Here is an 18,321-nt window from a genome sequence, read left to right as displayed (position 1 = left end):
ACTGATTCTTCAGAAGGAATTCTTTTGTCCTTGGCTTTCTCTAAGCATTTATATTCTGAGGCAACTTTCTCATTTTAAAGATTTGATTAAAGAGTAGGCAACTACTCAAATCTCCAATTATGTTTGTTTGTTTTTTTGTTTTTTGTTTTGTTTTTGTTTTTGTTTTTTTTTTTTTGATTTTTCGAGACAGGGTTTCTCCGTAGCTTTTTGATTCCTGTCCTGGAACTAGCTCTTGTAGACCAGGCTGGCCTCAAACTCACAGAGATCCGCCTGCCTCTGCCTCCAGAGTGCTGGGATTAAAGGCGTGTGCCACCACCGCCCGGCCTCCAATTATGTTTTAAATTAGTCTTTCCTGCCCGGCGGTGGTGGCGCACGCCTTTAATCCCAGCACTCGGGAGGCAGAGGCAGGTGGATCTCTGTGAGTTCGAGGCCAGCCTGGTCTACAAGAGCTAGTTCCAGGACAGGAACCAAAAGCTACGGAGAAACCCTGTCTCGAAAATCAAAAAAAATAAAAAAATAAAAAATTAGTCTTTCCTTTATCAAACTAACCAAACCATTACAACATTTCTTATGCATTACAAAAGTGATGCACAAGAAGGGATAATTCTCTCTCAAATGCTTCCTCTGCCTTAACATGACTACCTACTGTGTAGACCTGATTTTACCTGCTCTGTTTTGTGCTGTGCAGCCATTTCTCCACACAGGTAAACTATTGTTTTTATTTTTCATATGAATTAAAATGTTCATATTTCATTTAACGAATGTTTACAAGCGAGACCACAAGGCTTATTCTGGGAGGCCCAGGAAGTAGGTGGCAGACGCCTAATTTGACTTCTGCACCTAAGTCCATGACATTGGCCCCATGGCTAGCTGCAGTCCAAGTGTAGAGAACAGAGTTTCCTGGTAGCACTGATCAGGGCTATCACCTCAGGATTCTTCCTCAGTCTCCCGCCTTCTCTCTCTGTTACTGCCCTTCTAGATCATCAAGGCTTTTCTGGACTATTCATTGTATCACCATTTGGCTGGATACGAGGGCGTGTGGTTCAAATATGAAATCCTGGTCATGGAGCAGCTCTTGAACCTCCCCATGAAAGACGAGACCATCGAAATCATAGCTTATGTGGCTGACACACTGGGCCATATCAAGTTCTTAATGGGTCATCTGGACTTGGCCATTGAGTTAGGTAAATGCTAGCTAGGTAAGAAAGGGCATAAAATTACATGCAATAACCTCAAACGCATCACGACTGCTTTCTTCCTAGGTTCCCGAGCCCATAAGATGTGGTCTCTTCTCCGGAATCCCAACAAGCACCATATGGTTCTCTGCAGACTGGTTAAATCTCTCTTCTTGAAAAGCAGGTATTTTTCCTAAAGCATTTTCCAAAGTTAGGATTCTCCTTTCCTTTCTGTTTCTGTGACAGAACACTACCCCAAAACAGAGGGGGTTGTGCTGGTGTTTATTCTAGCTTACACTTCCAGGTCACAGTCCATCACTGAGGAAATTCGGGGCAGGAGCTGAAGCAGGAACCTGAGCAGAAACCATGGCTTCTTGCTGGTTTGCTCTTTTTTTTCCCCTTTCCAGGCCAAGATCAGCTAGCTTTTAGAATCAGAAATCGTATCTCCCCCAGTAGGCCAGGCCCTCCAGCATCAATTAATAATCAGGACAGTGTAGAAGGAGCTGCGGGCTGTGTTCCTGCCGCCCCAGCTCCTGGTTGCCTGGCTAGCTTATGTCCCGAAATAACAACACACAAACTGTATTCTTTTAAACACTGCTTGGCCCATTATATCTAGCCTCTTCTCAGCTAACTCTCGCACCTGGACTAGCCCATTTCTAATAATGTGTGTAGCACCCCAAGGTGCGCTTACCGGGAAGATTCTAGCCTACGTCCATCCTGGGTCGGAGCTTCATCGCGTCTGCCCCAGAGAGGAGCTGCCCTGCATCTGAGCTCACTTCCTCTTCCTCCCAGCATTCTATTCTGTTTACTCCACCCACCTAAAGGCTGGCCAATCAAATGGGCCAAGGCAGTTTCTTTATTAGCCAATGACCTTCCTCCATCAGGACAAGCCCCGACAGACATGGCCACAGGTCCATGTGATCTAGGCAATTCCTCAATCAGGAAGCCTTTCTCTCTGATGACTCTGGGTTATCTGGATGACAAAACTAACAGGACAAGCAGCGGACAGGCAGCTGTTTAGGAGTTCTGGCTTATTTCACCCTGGTCATAGTATAGGAAAGGGAGCGCAGTTTATGGCAAGATAATGTAACTGATAACTGTCATCTTTCACCTATTAGTATTACATCACTTCCTCCCACACATGTAGTGATAAGGCGAGCAGGCCTGCTTTTCGTCCTGCCCGGCTCCCGCACGGCTAGCTTTACCCGAAATAATTACACGGAAATTGTATTCTTTTAAACACTGCCTGGCCCATTAGTTCTAACCTCTTATTGGCTAACTCTCACATATTGTTTTAACCCATATCTAATAAACTGTGTATCACCATGGGGTCTTGGAAGATTCTAATCCACGTCCATCTTGGGCTTCATGGCGCCTGCCTGACTCTGCTTTCTTTCTCCCAGCATTCTGTTTGGTCTACTCCTCCTGTCTAAGCTGCTGTCCTATCAAAAGGCCAAGGCAGTCTCTTTATTAACCAATGAAAGTAACACATAGACAGAAGACCCTCCCACATCACACACACACTGTTAATTTTTTTCTTTTTTCTTTTTTCTGGTTTGTTTTGTTTTTTGAGACAAGGTTTTTCTGTGTAGCCCTGCCTATAGATCAGGCTGACCCTAAACTCATAGTGATCTGTTGTAGGATATTTTACTCTTTTGACTTTTTTGAGGGGCCTACCACCTAGCTCCCAGATAAATCACACACAGGGGCCTTATTCTTAGTTATGAATGCCTGGCCTTACCTTGGCTTGTTTCTTACCAGTTTTTCTCATCAACCTGTCTACCTTTTGCCTCTGGACTTTTTCCTTTCTCTATATCTGTATACTTTTTTTTTTTTTTTTTTTTTTTTTTTTTTTTTTTTGGTTTTTCAAGACAGGGTTTCTCTGTAACTTTGGAGCCTGTCCTGGAACTAGCTCTTATAGACCAGGCTGGCCTTGAACTCAGAGATCCACCTGCCTCTGCCTCCCGAGTGCTAGAATTAAAGGCATATGCCACCACCGCCCAGCATATTTCTGTATACCTTTCTTTGCTTCTTTCTCCGTGGCTTGCTGTAGAGCTGGGTGGCTGGCCCCTGATGTCCTCCTCTTCTTTTTCTCTTACTGTTCCTTGATCTCTTCCACTCAGATTTATACTCTGCCTGCCAGCCCTGCCTATCCTTGCTCCTACCTTGCTATTGGCCATTCATCTCTTTATTAGGACAATCAGGTGTTTTAGACAGGCACAGTAACACAGGTTCACAGAGTTAAACAAATGCAGCATAAACAAAAGTTACACACCTGAAAATGATATTCCTCAACAGCAATACATCTACTTCTGCCTCCTCTCTCCCCAGTGCTGGAATTAAAATTGTGCACCACCACACCTGGCTCTTTTAAACTCTTTTAATGAAGTTCACTAAATTCTTTTAATGGAGTTATTTTCTGTTCAACTCTGAACTGGTTGCTTTAGCCAAGAACAGAAGGGCAATCAATCACACCTATTGTGGGAATTAAGCCTCCAACCCTGTCAGGTCCAGGGGAATTAAAAAAGCATTGTGCATGCCCAAAGAACAGCAACAAAGACTTGAAGATCCTGGCCAGTTTGGCCTGACTCTAATCCCCCAGGTATGAAAGAGCCCTAAAAGAACAATTTGGGGTGGGGGATCCAGTTAGAGACTTAGCTTCTAGTTCTGAGCAAAGGAAGGTTTGAAGTCTATTTTTTGTTTGTTCGTTTTGTTTTGTTTTTCGAGAGAGGATTTCTCTGTGCAACAACCCTGACTGTCTTAGAACTCGTTCAGTAGACTAGGCTGGTCTCCAACTCAGATTTGCCTACCTCTGCCTCCCGAGTACTAGGATTAAAGGTATATGTCACTACCACCGCCCCCAGCTGAAGTCTGTTTTAAGAGTTGTATTTGTTTCTGAATTACTGTTTATGATCAAGACTAACCTAGGCCAGGACCCAACTCGACCCTTTGCTCTCACTGCTTTTTAACCCCACCTAGATACAAGCATTTGGTCCAGGTCCTCGGATGGCTGTGGGACCTCTCTGTAACAGAGGAGCACATCTTCAGCAAGGCATTTTTCTATTTTGTCTGTCTGGACATCATGCTTTATTCTGGTAAGCATGGGATTTATTCTAGCTTTTGGGATGAAAAGAAATTGGGGTGGATCCCCTAGCTGGAATGGTGAAGCAGCCCTAAGGGGTTTGGGGCCACCTAATTAGTGTTCAGGGATGGAGAGAGCCTGGTGATGTGACTCAAGGAGCGAGTTAGCAATTAAAGGGAACAGTAAACACCGGGTGGGGTGGTGCACATCTTTAACTGCAACACTTGGGAGGTAAAGGCAGGCAGATCTCTGAGAGTTCAAGGCCAGCCTGGTCTACACATGAGTTCCAGGACAGCCAGGGCTACATAGTGAGACTCTGTCTAGAAGAGAGGTGGGGAGGCGTGCTTGGGGGTGAGGTGGGGTTGGGGAGGACCGTGACAAAATAAAATCTGGAGATAAGCTTGTAGGTCTGAGCTGTCAGATCGATTTCTGAATGAGTGTAGTCACGGGAACTGTTTTTACAATGTGCCTTTTACTAGGAGCATTCAGCGTTCACAGGATTTTCCTAAGGCTTCATGTTGACAAGCATGCCCAACACATGTCCTATAGGCTACATACCTATGAGTGTGGCCTGTCCTTGTTTGGTCTCTGTTGCTGTGATGAAATACCATGAGCCCATGAGTGGTAGCAATTTGGGGAGTGTAGAAGGAGCTGCAGGCAGGCCTGCTTTTCGTCCCACCCGGCTCCCGCATGGCTAGCTTAGCCCCAGAATAATTACACGGAAACTGTATTCATTTAAACATTGCCTGGCCCATTATATCTAGCCTCTTCTTGGCTAACTCTCATACATTGATTAACCCATTTCTGTTAATATGTGTAGTATCATGAGGTGGTGGCTTACCGGGAAGATTCTAACCTGAGTCCATCTTGGAGAGGAGAGCTATGACCTCTTACTCACTTCCCTTCTTCCCAACATTCTGTTCTGTCTACTCCACCCACCTATGTTCTGACCTATCAGGCCAAGTAGTTTCTTTATTAATTAACCAATGAAAGCAACATATAGAAAGAAGACCCACCTACATTATTTCCCCTTTTTCTGTTTTAAAAAAAGGCTTTCACTTCAGCATAGTAAAATTACATATAATAAAACAGTTATCACGTAAGAATTACAGTTACAATATTTAGATCTATTTTATCTTTTATCATAACTAAGGAAAACTAAAACTATGACTATCCATTCTTCAACTCCATCAAAGACTCCAGAAGGATATAACATTGCCTAATTAAACAAGAAATAAGCAACTTTCAAAATTCTAAAAATGACAGAGACATCTCGCTGTCTGGACAGTTGCCCAAAGTTCCTCTGTACTGTTGGGGCATCCATCTTCAGCCTACAGGCCCATAATATCCAGCAGACATTTCCATGAAGCAGGAAAATTCAAAGACAGTCATTTTTTGCTGTGTCCTGCAGAATGTCTCGGAGACTCTTTCATAAATCAGGAACCCCGAAAGACCATCTCACCTTTAGGCAAGTTCATCAGTCCTCTCTTTGCAGGTTCTTCCTGTCCAGTTTATGCATCAGTCTAGGCAAGAGCAGTTTCTTGCCCAAATGGCTATCAAACTCCATAAGGAGCCTCTTCAATGCCATCTTCTTCTTGAAATAGCTGGTGCTGCCAGGAGCAGATGTGTCTCATTGTCATGAAAAGCCTAAGTTATTAAAACATTAAATGTCATATTCTGTAGTCTTTGAAAGATATAAAGAATGTCTATCTAACTGAAATATATCTCTATGTATCTAGAAAATTTAACTAACATGACTACAAGTTTGACTATTATTGAGGATTATCCATTAGCAACCTATATTTCCTAATTATACATTACATTTTAAAAATGAACTACACAATCAAAATACCTTAATATTAGAAATACATATACATATAACAAAATTGACCTTAAATTTATATCAAAGAAGCAAAATTTATATCAATGTAAATTATTCATATCTATATCATATCTCCCTTTAAATGTAAAAAAAATTATAAACAATATCTGGGAATATGGATGTAATTATTTCTCTCCAAACTTCTTCCTGCTGTATAGGGGTGCTGTTAATCGGGACTTTCATGGTATGTCCTGTTTGTCAGGTTAATCTCAGTCAGCAGTTGAGTGAAGTAATTTTTTGAGGGTGTTCACAGCAACCTTTCAGGAGGGCGAGTCTATCATACCATATTGGTCTAGAAGCAATTCACAGGGTCTCATCCTCTGTGAAAACAAAAGAAGAAACTCTTTTCCAAAGCATGATATCCTTAGATCCAAATTCTGAAGTCAAGATACCTTTAGAACATATATGCAGGTTCAGCTTAGCAGCCAATTTAATGAAATGGTTTTTTGTACTTAGCTCCTTCATAGTCAAAAAATTCAAAGAAAACACAATAATACAAAGAATTCAGACTCTCTGTGAATTTTCCATTTTTACGTGGCTTATTTTTACTCTATCACTTTACTTTATTCTGTCTCTTTAAAGACTTTACCCTTTTTTTAAACCATTAACTTTATTCTCTATATTCTTTTTCTTCTCTCTCACAAGCCTACGCACATTCATCCAACACTGTGACCCATTTAGAGGTCTTTTATGTCTGAATCCATCCTATTGTGAATCTGTAATTCTTTACTGTCCAGGAGCACTTCTTAAAATGCTAAGCGCTTCTTAAAAACTTAATTGCGCCATGTAAGGGTAATACGGTACTGCCTGTTTCCTGCCCAGTCTAAACCTTAACTGTGCTGTTATGATAATTATGATCGTTCCTGTCGGAGTTCAGCACAGTTCATCATGGTGGAGCGCTCCTGCCTCAGACCCATTTGGTGCCCCCGAACTGCATACAGTTCTAGGCACACAGCAGGTCCACATGGCCATCAAGCAAGCTGTAGCAGTTTAACTCTGAGAATGAGCTTTTAATCTAAGTTACATCCAAATCTGCCACGCTGAGCACCACACAGCCTGGAAACATCTCTCTGTATGGTGGCAGAAATCCGCCATGCTCTCCCGCTTGCCTAAGCCTGATCCCACAGTCTGCCCAGGAGGGGAGCGCCGAGCCATTGGCATGGTCTCAGAGTACTTTCTTCCTGATCCCGAGCAGGAACACAAACATCCAGTCTCATAAAAGCCATTGAAATGCTTTAAAGCCAGAGTTTGCACTGGCGGTGCAGCCCAGGAAGCTGTGTTTGAAAATGGCGCAGCTTTTTTCCTCCTGAGGCTGAGTCAGGAAAATTTCTCTGCAGCACATTCTAACAAACAGCAAAAAGCTGTGTTAAACTCTCTCTCTCTCTCTTTTAAGCCCTCTCAGGTTTTTAAGTGGATATTACAATATATTGTAATGGAGTTACAATCCATTATTAAGGCAAGTCAGGGCAGGAACTCAGGGTAGGAACCTGGAAGCAGGAACTGAAGCAGAGGCCATGGAGTAGGGCTGCTCACTGACTTGTTCTTCTGGCTTGCTTAGCCTGTTTTCTTATACAGCCCAGGACCACCTACCGCAATGTCTGGGCAGGACCCTCCCACGTCAGTGCCTACAGGACTGAAGGAGGCGTGTCCTCAATTGAGGTCTCTTTCCTAGATGACTCTAGTTTATGTCAAGTTGGGAAAAAACAAAACAAAACCCAACACATGGCCCAACACAGAATTGTGAATTTACTTAAAACTTCATGAGATCATTTTTGTAACTTGGTTGCATGATTCTCAAGCATGAACATCATCGGTGATAACGTGCTACTTTGTTAAAGTGTTTGCATGCCTACAGTGGTTGGCCTGTTGAGTATGACAGTTACAGGCATTAGTCCCTGATGGTAATGTCAACACAACGCAGCGCTCGCCTCAAAGAGGATCAGAGTCTATTCTGGAGCCAAATACGAGCGATGATGGCCCAGGAACACAATTCCATATTCTAACATGGAACCAGTTCCGTGAACTCTTTTATAACAATATCACAAGGAAAGTCATAAATCAAGGTGCTTTTCAAATACACAGGTGGGAACATCAGAGGGACCCATTACAGTAGAGTGGATGAATCTCAGCCACAGGCCTCAGATGTCTGAAGACACCCCCAGCTTTAAGGCTAAGTTGGTAGAAGATAGTGGTCTGCTAAATTAAAAACATTCTAAAAGGTTTTTGTATGTCAGTCACAGATTATTGGGCCCAACACAAAAGTGGGCAAGGAATGACTATTTAAGATGCTAAAGATAGTCCAAGATCAAAAGTACCTGCAACATCCTAACTGTCTATATCACTGAAGCTCTCCAGTCAGCCTCTGCAGACATCTTATTTCCAGGAACCCTCAATCACAGTGATTTGGAAAACAAGTTCTTTCCTCTAAATAACAATGAGTAGGTGGCCCCCACGTTAAACCAGAGGGACCAATCCAGAGTCTGTTCTCCACACACAGTTCACAAAGGGGAGACAGATGTTGCTACCAGTAAGGTGAAAAACCCTGAGGATTCCTGGACTACCAGGACTTTTTATAGCTGGGCATGGTCTCTTCTATGGAATCGGGCTGTCTATCCATAAGAATTCAAAATACAGCCAAGATTTCGGCAAACACGGGCCAATGCAGCAATGTGATTGCTGAGACCCACAGGATCCTTTGAATCCTAAAATGATCAGATACTATGTTCCCTGCAGTGGGAAATTCTATTGGGGACTAAACAGCAGAAAGACACACACACACACACACACACACACACCCCGCCATGCCATGCTACTGCAAGACACTCTGCTTCTCTCTCCTCTAGGCTTCATTTACAGAACATTTGAGGAATGTTTGGAATTCATAGACCACAACGAAGACAACAGAATCCTCAAGTTCCAGAGTGGTCTCCTACTGGGTCTTTACTCCTGCATAGCGGTCTGGTAACAATATGTTACATACCATTTTGTTTCTAAAGTGAAAAAGTTAAATCCCAAAGAATAGTTCAGTGAAAGACTTTAAAAGAAAGAAAGCACATTGACCGTTTGCATCTGAGACAGTTTAAAGGTGCCGGGGACTATTCACCGAGGAGGCCTCCCGAGGGATCTGCTAGAAACCTTCAGCCAAGGACAGAAAAGTAGTTCTGTCTCTCTTGTCTCAATGGCAGAGCAATGTAGAGCTTTAGGCACAGCCAGGAGTTTTCTGTCTGTGGGTTCGTGAACCTAGGAGAGAAGTTATGAGGTATGGGGGAGAGTTGGGACTGTCCCCAGCATGTGGAGACTAGTCATTATTCCTGAAACAGTAAGTGTAACAACTGTTTACACAGGTTAGGCTGCAGTTGGTATTATCAGGAATCTAGCGACGCTGCAGGAAGATATGCATCGCATTTGTGAATGCTGCACCATTTGATGGAAGAGTTTTGAGCATCTGTGGGGCTGAGGGCATCCTGGCACTGGGGGCTACTGAAGGACAACTGGACCAGTTTCTAAGGAGTGCTATGGTTTGGGCACATGAAGAAACAGCACCAGTTGCCCACATATATCTGCCCAGATCTAAACAGATGGAAAAACGTTATTTTGAGGTAGTGACGTTGGAGGATATGGGCTATATAATATCTGCAGGGAATAACATTAAGGCTCCAGTATTAGACCTAATTACTCTGCAGCAGGACATTGTAGAAACCATGGGTTTCCCCATCAAGGAAGGCCTCTTCCTGTCCAATGGCGGAGAAACTCAATGCCATGTTCCCTGTCAGCTTAACCGGTTCTTACGATGGAGATGGCATAGGTACTGAGCAGGGCTTATCTCAGTCGCTCCCAAATCACTAACCAAGTCACCCCTTATTGGAGAAGTGAGAGGAACAGGGAAATAACCCCAGACCTTTTCCCTACTGGAGTCTCTCACAGAGAACAGTCAGGCAAGAAGCACTGTATTAGCTTGATAAGCCTGAAGCTGGGGCCATACCTTCAGAATGAGATAAACAGTACAGCCTCAAGGTAAATCAGGAAAAAACCAAATTCCATGTTACCTCCTAGACTGAGACCCTGTAATGGCAAAAATAAAATGCTGCAGGTCCCCTGGTGGTGGCAGAGGGCAGTGGGCCATGAGACCACTGCAGGCCACAAGGGCAGCCAGTCCCAGGCAGGGAGCCGCATGGTGGGTGAGAGGCCAAGACAGACAGGCACGCCATGCAGAGTGAACTTGGATGTTTATTTAGTGGGTTATGGAAGGGAAGGGGAGAAGGGGGAAGAGCACAGAGAGAGAGAAACAGAGAGGAGGAGGGGAGAGGTGGGGAAAAGAGAGAGGCAGAAGTTGCCTCTTTGGGAGAGAGACAGAAAGGAAGATCTCAGAGTAGGAAGCAGAAGGAACATCTGCCTGCCTCTGGGGTGGGGGGAGTGGGCAGGGCTTGTCTCTTTCAGGGACAGGACAGACCATTACAGACCCCCCATCCTCTTTTCCATATCACATTATACACAGTCAGGTTGTCTAGTATGACTCATCAAAAGTTTTGTCATGAAATTAGAGCAACTCCAAACTGAAGTCGAATGACTTTTAATTAAAAAAAAAATATTTGAAACTGAGCATAGTGGTTCACTTCTATACTCCCACTATGTGGGAGGCAGAGGCAGAAGGATCAAGAGTTCAGAGGGGGTTGAAGACTAGCCTAGGCTACATGAGACCATGCTTTAAACGCAAAATTAAATTACATAGGAGAACTTAACATCCAGAAAATTACCTGTTATGCCCAGATTGTGGGGAACACCCCCGAAAGATCACCATGGAGACCAAATCCATATGCAAAAGCAAAGAGTGTTTATTCAAGTTTGAGCCTGGACTCTCCATCTGTCGGATACAGCAGTTGAGAGCCAAGTGCCCAGCCCAGGCAGAGTAGGGTTTTTATCATAACAGAGGTTGGGGATGAGGGGATTTTCAGGATTCATGATCCTGATTGGTAGACATTTGTCTAGGGGTATCTTGGCAAAAGGCAAACAGGTTTGTGCTGGGCTCAGGACATATGGTGATCTTATCTAATGGTTGGAATGTCAGGTACTGACCCTCCCTGGGTGGTGTCAGCTTATGGCTTTTCCTGGAACCCGGTGTTGCCTGCCAGTAACATGGCAGCAGGGTGGCCAAGCTATTCTGGGCCCCACATTACCTTTGCCAGATAAGGCTCACTATCAAATTGGTACACCAGTGTAAGCTAGTAATCCAAGGCTCTGCCATCTCACAATTGGGCTCCTTCCTCACTGCTCTCCTTCCCAGTTGGGATGTTCTTGTAACAGTTGTGTCTCAAGCCAATGCTTCTCATACTTAGGGGCCATAAGAATCACCAGAAGGCTTGTTTGTTCAAATCACTGACCTTTACTCCCAGAGCCTGAGTGATTTAGTAAATCTGAACCAGACCTGGGAACCCACGAGTGACACCTGCCCACCTGCAGGCCACCCTGAGTACTGCTAGCCCACCTCTCTTTGCAACTGGGGCAGCTTCCTCCACTCTGAAGTGTGTGATCTGCCTCACTTCCTAGAGCCCAGGGAGCATAACAGATGGTGGCCAACACTCCACATTTGCTCCTGAGGTCTCTGTTCCTCCCGAATCTCCCAAATCTACCCTCTCCTTGATCCGCATCACCTACCCACCATTCTGCTGTAGCAGACAGGAGGCAGGTAGAGGGCCAAGGTACTGAAAGTTGACATCAGAGAGATTTCTCAGGAAACCAACCCATCCGGAGAGCCATACCGATTGTAATTTCTTTTCTGGCGATGCAGGTATGCCAGACTTCAGGAATGGGACAACTTCTACAAATTTTCCAATAGAGCTAAAACTCTCGTGGCACGAAGAACCCCAACAGTTCTTTACTATGAAGGAATCTCTAGGTACATGGAAGGGCAAGCTCTCCACCTTCAGAAGCAAATAGAAGAGCAAGCTGAGACCGCCCAGGCCAGTGGGATTGAGCTACTCAAGGTGAGGCTACTCCCTGCCTCCAGCATAAATTCTTCCCCTAGCATTCCCATCTACCTCCTGACTTGTCTGCTCCATACAGAATTTGTTACATATGTATGCTAAAAGTTTGTTTTTTAACCCTCTAAAAAAAAGTTAGACAAAAAGGGCCGGAGAGATGGCTCAGCATGTAAGATTCTTGCAGCCAAGCTTGATGACTAGAATTTGATCTACGAGACCTACATAGTAGATGTACAGAACCAACTCATGAAAGTCATTCTTTGACCTTCACACATATGTTGTAGCACATGTGGGCACACACACACTCACACTTACACAATAAATGTAATAAAATTTTAAATAAAAATCAAATTGTTTTTAACTACTCTATTTAGGGACTGTAGGTTTTTTTTGTTTTTGTTTTTGGTTTTTTTTTTTTTTTTTTGGTTTTTCGAGACAGGGTTTCCCTGTGTAACAGTTCCAGCTGTCCTGGAACTAGCGCTTGTAGACCAGGCTGGCCTTCAACTCACAGGGATTTACCTGCCTCTCTCCTGAGTGCTGGGATTAAAGGCGTGCACCATTACTGCTGGCCAGGACTGTAGTTTTTATACACTGTATGACACCACTACTCAAGTTTTTGCTTCATGTGTATATGCATATATTTTTATTTGTTGAAATTTGCTATCAGATAGACTACTGATGGCTGGCTTCCCACCATTACATTGTTTTGCATATTACTGGGTTTTATTTTGTTTTGTTTTTTAAGGAATTTCACACGTGATTCCTTCACTGTCCATAGGGGTCACCCTTCTCCAAGTTCAAGATTTTTTTTTTTCTCTTCTTCTTTTTTTGGTTTTTTTGAGACAGGGTTTCACTGTGGCTTTGAAGCCTATCCTGGAACTAGCTCTTGTAGACCATGCTGGACTCGAACTCTCAAGTTCAAGATTTTAAGACAGCCCTTTGTGTGGGAACTGATGCTTAGTGCAATCATGCTCTTAGCCCATAATTCTTTTATTTTACATTTGATGTGTGTGTGTGTGTGTGTGTGTGTGTGTGTGTGTGTGAAAGAGAGAGAGAGAGAGAGAGAGAGAGAGAGAGAGAGAGAGGAGAGAAAGAGGGAGCTTGTTCATGCTACAGTGAACCTGTGGAGACCAGTGTGGCTCCCAGCTATGGAACTCGGGTTCCATGGTGACAAGTGCCTTTGACCCACTGGACCATCTCACAGGCCCTATTTAAGTTCTGTTATCTGAGCTTGAGTTAAGGACATTCCAATTTGTTGAAATGATTTATCTCAGGATTCATTTTAGGAAAGGCAATCTTCTCAATTGCTGGTACCCCACATCTCTTCATGTTCACACTGATTCCTAACTATCATACCCAGGGATACTACAGATCTGCAGGATAGGCCAAGGTCTAAAATCAAAAGTCAGATTAGTGAGTCTTCAATAGTTTATGAACTGTCTTTCTTCCCACAAACCTAGGAAACTGACTCATTCCCATGAGTCAAGCAAAACCACAGGTACAGTATAAGGTGTTTCCAGTGATTTGTGGTTACTGGGGAAGCTATGGAGACAGGCCTCATTAATAGGCCAGGACTTTAAGCTTGTGACACCATGCATTGGTCTCTCTCTCTCTCTCTCTCTCTCTCTCTCTCTCTCTCTCTCTCTCTCTCCTATAGTTCCAGTCATCCTGGAATTTACTGTTAGGTTCTATGTTGCTCTGGCCATCCTGGAATTTGCTGTGTAGACCAGGTTGACCTCAGAGTCACAGAGATCCTTTTGACTCTGTCTCTCGAGTCCTAGGGAAGGTTCTTTGCCACCACACCCAGCCTTTGCCATGCTTTTTAAATGTGGGTTCTGGGATTGAGCTCCTGTTGATAAACACTTCACCATCTGAGCCATCTGTATCTCCAGCCCCTGGTCATATTTGTCATTTGTTTTCTCTAGGCCTTAGAGAACCTTGTGGCTCAAAACACCACCGGCCCCGTCTTCTACCCAAGGCTCTACCATCTCATGGCTTATGTCTGCATACTAATGGGAGATGGGCATAGTTGTGACTTCTTCCTGAAAACAGCTCTGGAGCTTTCTGAGGCACAAGGGAATTTGTTGGAGAAATGCTGGCTGAGCATGAGCAAGGTATGTACCAGCAGCCACCAGGCCACTGTGTGTGTTGGGGTTATGTATGTGGGGCGCTCACCCTTCTGAGGAAGCAACAGAAATCACTTCTTAGCTGGGTTTTAGGCAGCATGGGAAGTCATTGTCTTAGTCCACTTGGGCTTACGAGGCGTTTACTGCCCACAGTTTTGCAGGCTGGCTAGTCTAAGACTGTGGCGCTAGAACTCAATATCCGAGGAGGAGGATCTCCTCACTGATGGTGCCTCTGGCTGTGCCCACATCACTGGTAGGAGGAGCAGCAGCCAGAGACAGCCCCACTCTGCCACCTGACGCCTGAGGAATTCCCTAGAGAGAACCTCCACTCAACCGAAGCCGGGATTCTTGACATTGAGGCTGAAAATAATCGGAGGCTAAATCCTTAAACAGAAGTAGAGCTGGAGGGCAGGAAGAGGAGGCTTAAACACGGGTTTAAGCACGGGCATTAATAGTGCTTAGAAAAATGAGAACACACACACAACTTAGTGTGAGCTTTTCAGGAGTGATTCATTTACTGTGTGATTCTGGTGGCCTCTGAAACTGCATTGTCCAAAGGTGGTTCCTGGAGACATCTGTCACAAGGACAGCACAAGGAAGCTAAGATTTTTTTTTTTTTAGCTGTAAATTATGTTTATGGTCTTTTTTTCCCCCTGAGGTTTCCAGAAACCTGCAGCTTCACAGCTTGGGAAGGCACAAAGGCATATTCAAAGTTACCTGTGGGGCTTTAGCATGGATTGTTACTATTTTAGTATTCATATTTAAGACCCTTGTATGGGAGAGGAAGCTCGCCTCTACATGGTAAACTTCACAACCCATTCTGATAATCAAGCAGGCATTCTTAACTTCAACCAGACTCTAGAGCAGTGGTTCTCAACCTTCCTAATGCTGCGACCCTTTAATACAGTCCCTTGTGTTGCGGTGGCCCCAACCATAAAATTTTTGTTGCTACTTCATAACTATAATTTTGTTATGAATTGTAAATACCTGACGGTCTTAGCTGACCCAGTGAAGGGGGCAGGCAACCCCTGTGAAAAGGTCATTGGATTCCCAAAGGGGTCATGACCCACAAGTCGTGAACCACTGATCTAGAGCAAGCGACTCCCTCCTTCCTGGTGTTCTCTTAATTTTCCCTGTCTTTCTGTTCTCCCTACTTTTTGCCTGTCCAAAGAATGGAAGGGGGAAGTGGTTCTCCCATGCTCTTTCGTAAGGACACAGACCCCAAGGACCTCAGACCCGATCTCCCCAAACCCTGGCTCTCAGTACTATCGCCTTAGGGGTTGGGCTCCAACATGTGGTTTGTGGTGGATAGACACACATTCCAGCCACAGCGATCATCACAGACCTTACCTAAAAAGGGTCTGTACCCATAGCTCAGGACTATGCATTTCTTCTTACTCTTCAGAGAATTCCCTCATACAAACCCCCTTAGCACGGGGTCTCCCCGTCTCTGTGGCTCCTTCCACTTTCCTTTTGCTTTCATGACTGTCCACATGGGAATGTTCAAAGATAAAACTCGGCTCAGCACCCTGCATGGTATTGTGAAATGAGGGACTACGTGTGCAATTATGGGTACTTATTTGAAGATGCATCCAAGACCTGCTAATCTGGACAACAAAAATAATTTTTGTCAGTTGTGCATGTTAACACAGGCCTGTAATCCCAATACTTGGGAGGCAGAGCCAGGAGGATGAGGAGCTCAGACTCATCCTCAGCCACATGCATGGAATCATTTCTGGGGGGGGGGGCGGGGAAGAAGAAGAAGGAGGAGGAGGAAGGAGGAGGAGGAGGAGGAGGAAGGAGGAGGAAGAAGAAGAAGGAGAAAGGGGAGGAGGAGGAGGAGGAGGAAGAAGAAGAAGGAGAAAGAGGAGGAGGAGGAGGAGGAGGAGGAGGAAGGAGGAGGAAGAAGAAGGAGAAGCAGCAGCCGCTGCCAGGTGGTTGCGACACACACCTTTAATCTCAGCACTCAGGACATTGAGGCAGGCAGATCTCTGAGTTTGAAGTCAGCCTGGTTTAGAGTGAGTTCCAGGACAGCCAGGGCTGTTACACAGAGAAACCCTGTCTCCAAACAAACAAACAAACAAACAAATAAAACAAACAAACAAAAAAAAGAACGAAAAGTAAAGAGATCATTCTTGCCTGTGGATTCCCTTGTCTTTAAAAGCTCAAAGGAGCCAGAGCTGTGTGTGGCAGTATGAGCTATAATTCTAGCTCGTCAGTCAGAGGCAGGAGAATCAGCCTAAATTCAAAGTGAGCCCAGTCAGGGCTGCACAATGAGACCTGTCTCAAAACAAAACAAGCTCAGGACATGCGATCATTTCTGGAGTCTGACCAAGAGCACTGACCAGGCCTTTGTTCTCTGTTCTTCCCCTCAGGAATGGTGGTACTCAGCCTCCGAGTTCATAGGAGACCAGTGGCTTCAGACCGTCCTGAGCCTTCCATCATGGGATAGAATCGCCTCAGGCAACGTAGCCCTTCAGGATGTTCAAAAGAACAAATTCCTGATGAGAGTTAATATCCTGGACAATCCTTTCTAATAATTCATGAGCGAGAGCAGAGACTGCAGTAAGAACCGTTTTTTTTTTTTTTTATTTTGTTTTGCCGTAGTCCATTATTGTCCTGTCTCCATAGCCGGCCCCTCCAGGTTCAAACCTGGGACCAGATACATAGAATGCCTTCCTTACAAACCTCCTTAGCACGGGTCGGCCCGGGCCAGCAGCCGACTTGCTTTAACTTTACATAGTTGCCCTTGCCTTCTCAGACTGTTTGACCTGTGGTGCTCAGCCTATGCAAACTCCAATCATCGATATCAGGGGTTGGAGGGGTTCTGGTGTCCCTGAACGAGGGACTGACAGAGACCTGCAGTCCCAGCAGAACAGAGCTCACTAGGGATAGTGTATTTCCATGTGGGAGGAGCTGGGTTCGAGCAAGAAAAAGTTTAGTGGTTCTAAGGGCAGCTGCGCACAAGGATTCGGCCTTTCCCACATATCTTGCTGACACACAGTTCTACATACAACTTAGTATGCTGTTGTACCTTTGATTAGCATCTTAACTCTACCCAGGTGGGTGTGTTTTTGTAGCATAATAAGCACGGGTTATGTTTGAACACTGGCTTTTGTCGTAGCAGCAGAAAAGCTGGTTTTAGTTGGCCTCACTTGGGAGGTGTTTCCAGCCTTCAGAAGGCTTTCGGAGTCTTCCAGCCCTCATCCTGTCCTGTTCTCCTGCCTCGACAGAGGAAAAACTAGTATCAAGATCATGTGGCATCTTGTATTGCATGCCACAGTACACACGCATGGACGCACACATGTGCACACCCATGCATATGCAGATACACCAGGCCAGGGGGTCAGAAGAAAATGTTATGAAGTTGGTTCTATCCTTTCATCTGTATGTGGTTCCAGGGATCAACCCCAGTTCGCTCAGTGGCTGCAAATGTCAAATCCCTGTTATGGTCTGAACCAGCAAGATTAGAAAGGACACAGTTTGCAGGGCCCAAGTGCAGCTTCCAGGGGTGACATCCCACCGGCACCTCGCATCTGCAGAAATAAATGCTTTAAGTAGAAACCGTAATTTTTGATGTGGGTATATTTTACATGCTCCAAGTTTGTAAACATGTAAGAAACATTTAACTCACGATAGTATTCATCTTTATTTCCCAGACATAAAGGCAAGACTATGTATCTTTTCTCCTGCTAATATAACTGGGTTTCACAGAGGAGCTGGGACAGACCCCTGTGGTCTAACAAGGTTAGTCACAGAACCTGGAAAGCTGACATCCTGGGAAGGGAGCCGGGCTAGGACACGAGACCACGGGGCTCTGTCGCTAGCCCTGCCTCAAGCACTGTAGTTTCCATATGTTAGTACACAGGAGGAACGAAGAGAGAAGGTGAAAACAGCTCTCACTTCAAAGTGGGCAAGAGATGGCGCAAAATACAGGTGACGCACGGCCTGGGAACACAGACTTAAGTTCCAACATGGCACTGGGTTCATGAAGTTTTAGGAACAGAACAAAGAAAATCATGAATCAAGGCACTTTTCAAACACTGGTAGAAGTGCAGTTTACAGCAAAACAGAGACA

General features: G+C 44.7%; 1 protein-coding gene across 2 annotated transcripts in view; it reads left to right on the top strand.

Moving 5' to 3' along the window:
• Adcy10 (adenylate cyclase 10) overlaps positions 1–17,700 on the top strand; it is a 72,081-nt gene extending 54,381 nt beyond the window's left edge. Inside the window, exons 26-33 of one of the 2 annotated variants that reach the window (XM_057770106.1) lie at positions 980–1,184; positions 1,263–1,359; positions 4,155–4,270; positions 8,983–9,100; positions 11,925–12,120; positions 14,043–14,231; positions 16,619–16,808; positions 17,645–17,689. In XM_057770106.1, the coding sequence (XP_057626089.1) occupies positions 980–1,184; positions 1,263–1,359; positions 4,155–4,270; positions 8,983–9,100; positions 11,925–12,120; positions 14,043–14,231; positions 16,619–16,780 (1,083 nt within the window). In that variant the 3' untranslated portion in view covers positions 16,781–16,808; positions 17,645–17,689. Of the gene's footprint in view, positions 1–979; positions 1,185–1,262; positions 1,360–4,154; positions 4,271–8,982; positions 9,101–11,924; positions 12,121–14,042; positions 14,232–16,618 lie in introns of both variants that reach the window. The other variant, XM_057770105.1, reaches the window with a different exon arrangement.
• Positions 17,701–18,321: the final 621 nt, after the last annotated feature.

The sequence above is a fragment of the Chionomys nivalis genome, chromosome 5 (genome assembly GCF_950005125.1).
Source record: "Chionomys nivalis chromosome 5, mChiNiv1.1, whole genome shotgun sequence".
Taxonomy (NCBI): Eukaryota; Metazoa; Chordata; class Mammalia; order Rodentia; family Cricetidae; genus Chionomys; species Chionomys nivalis.
The sequence above is the reverse complement of the archived record's forward strand: the minus strand, read 5'-3'. Positions and strand labels throughout refer to the sequence as shown.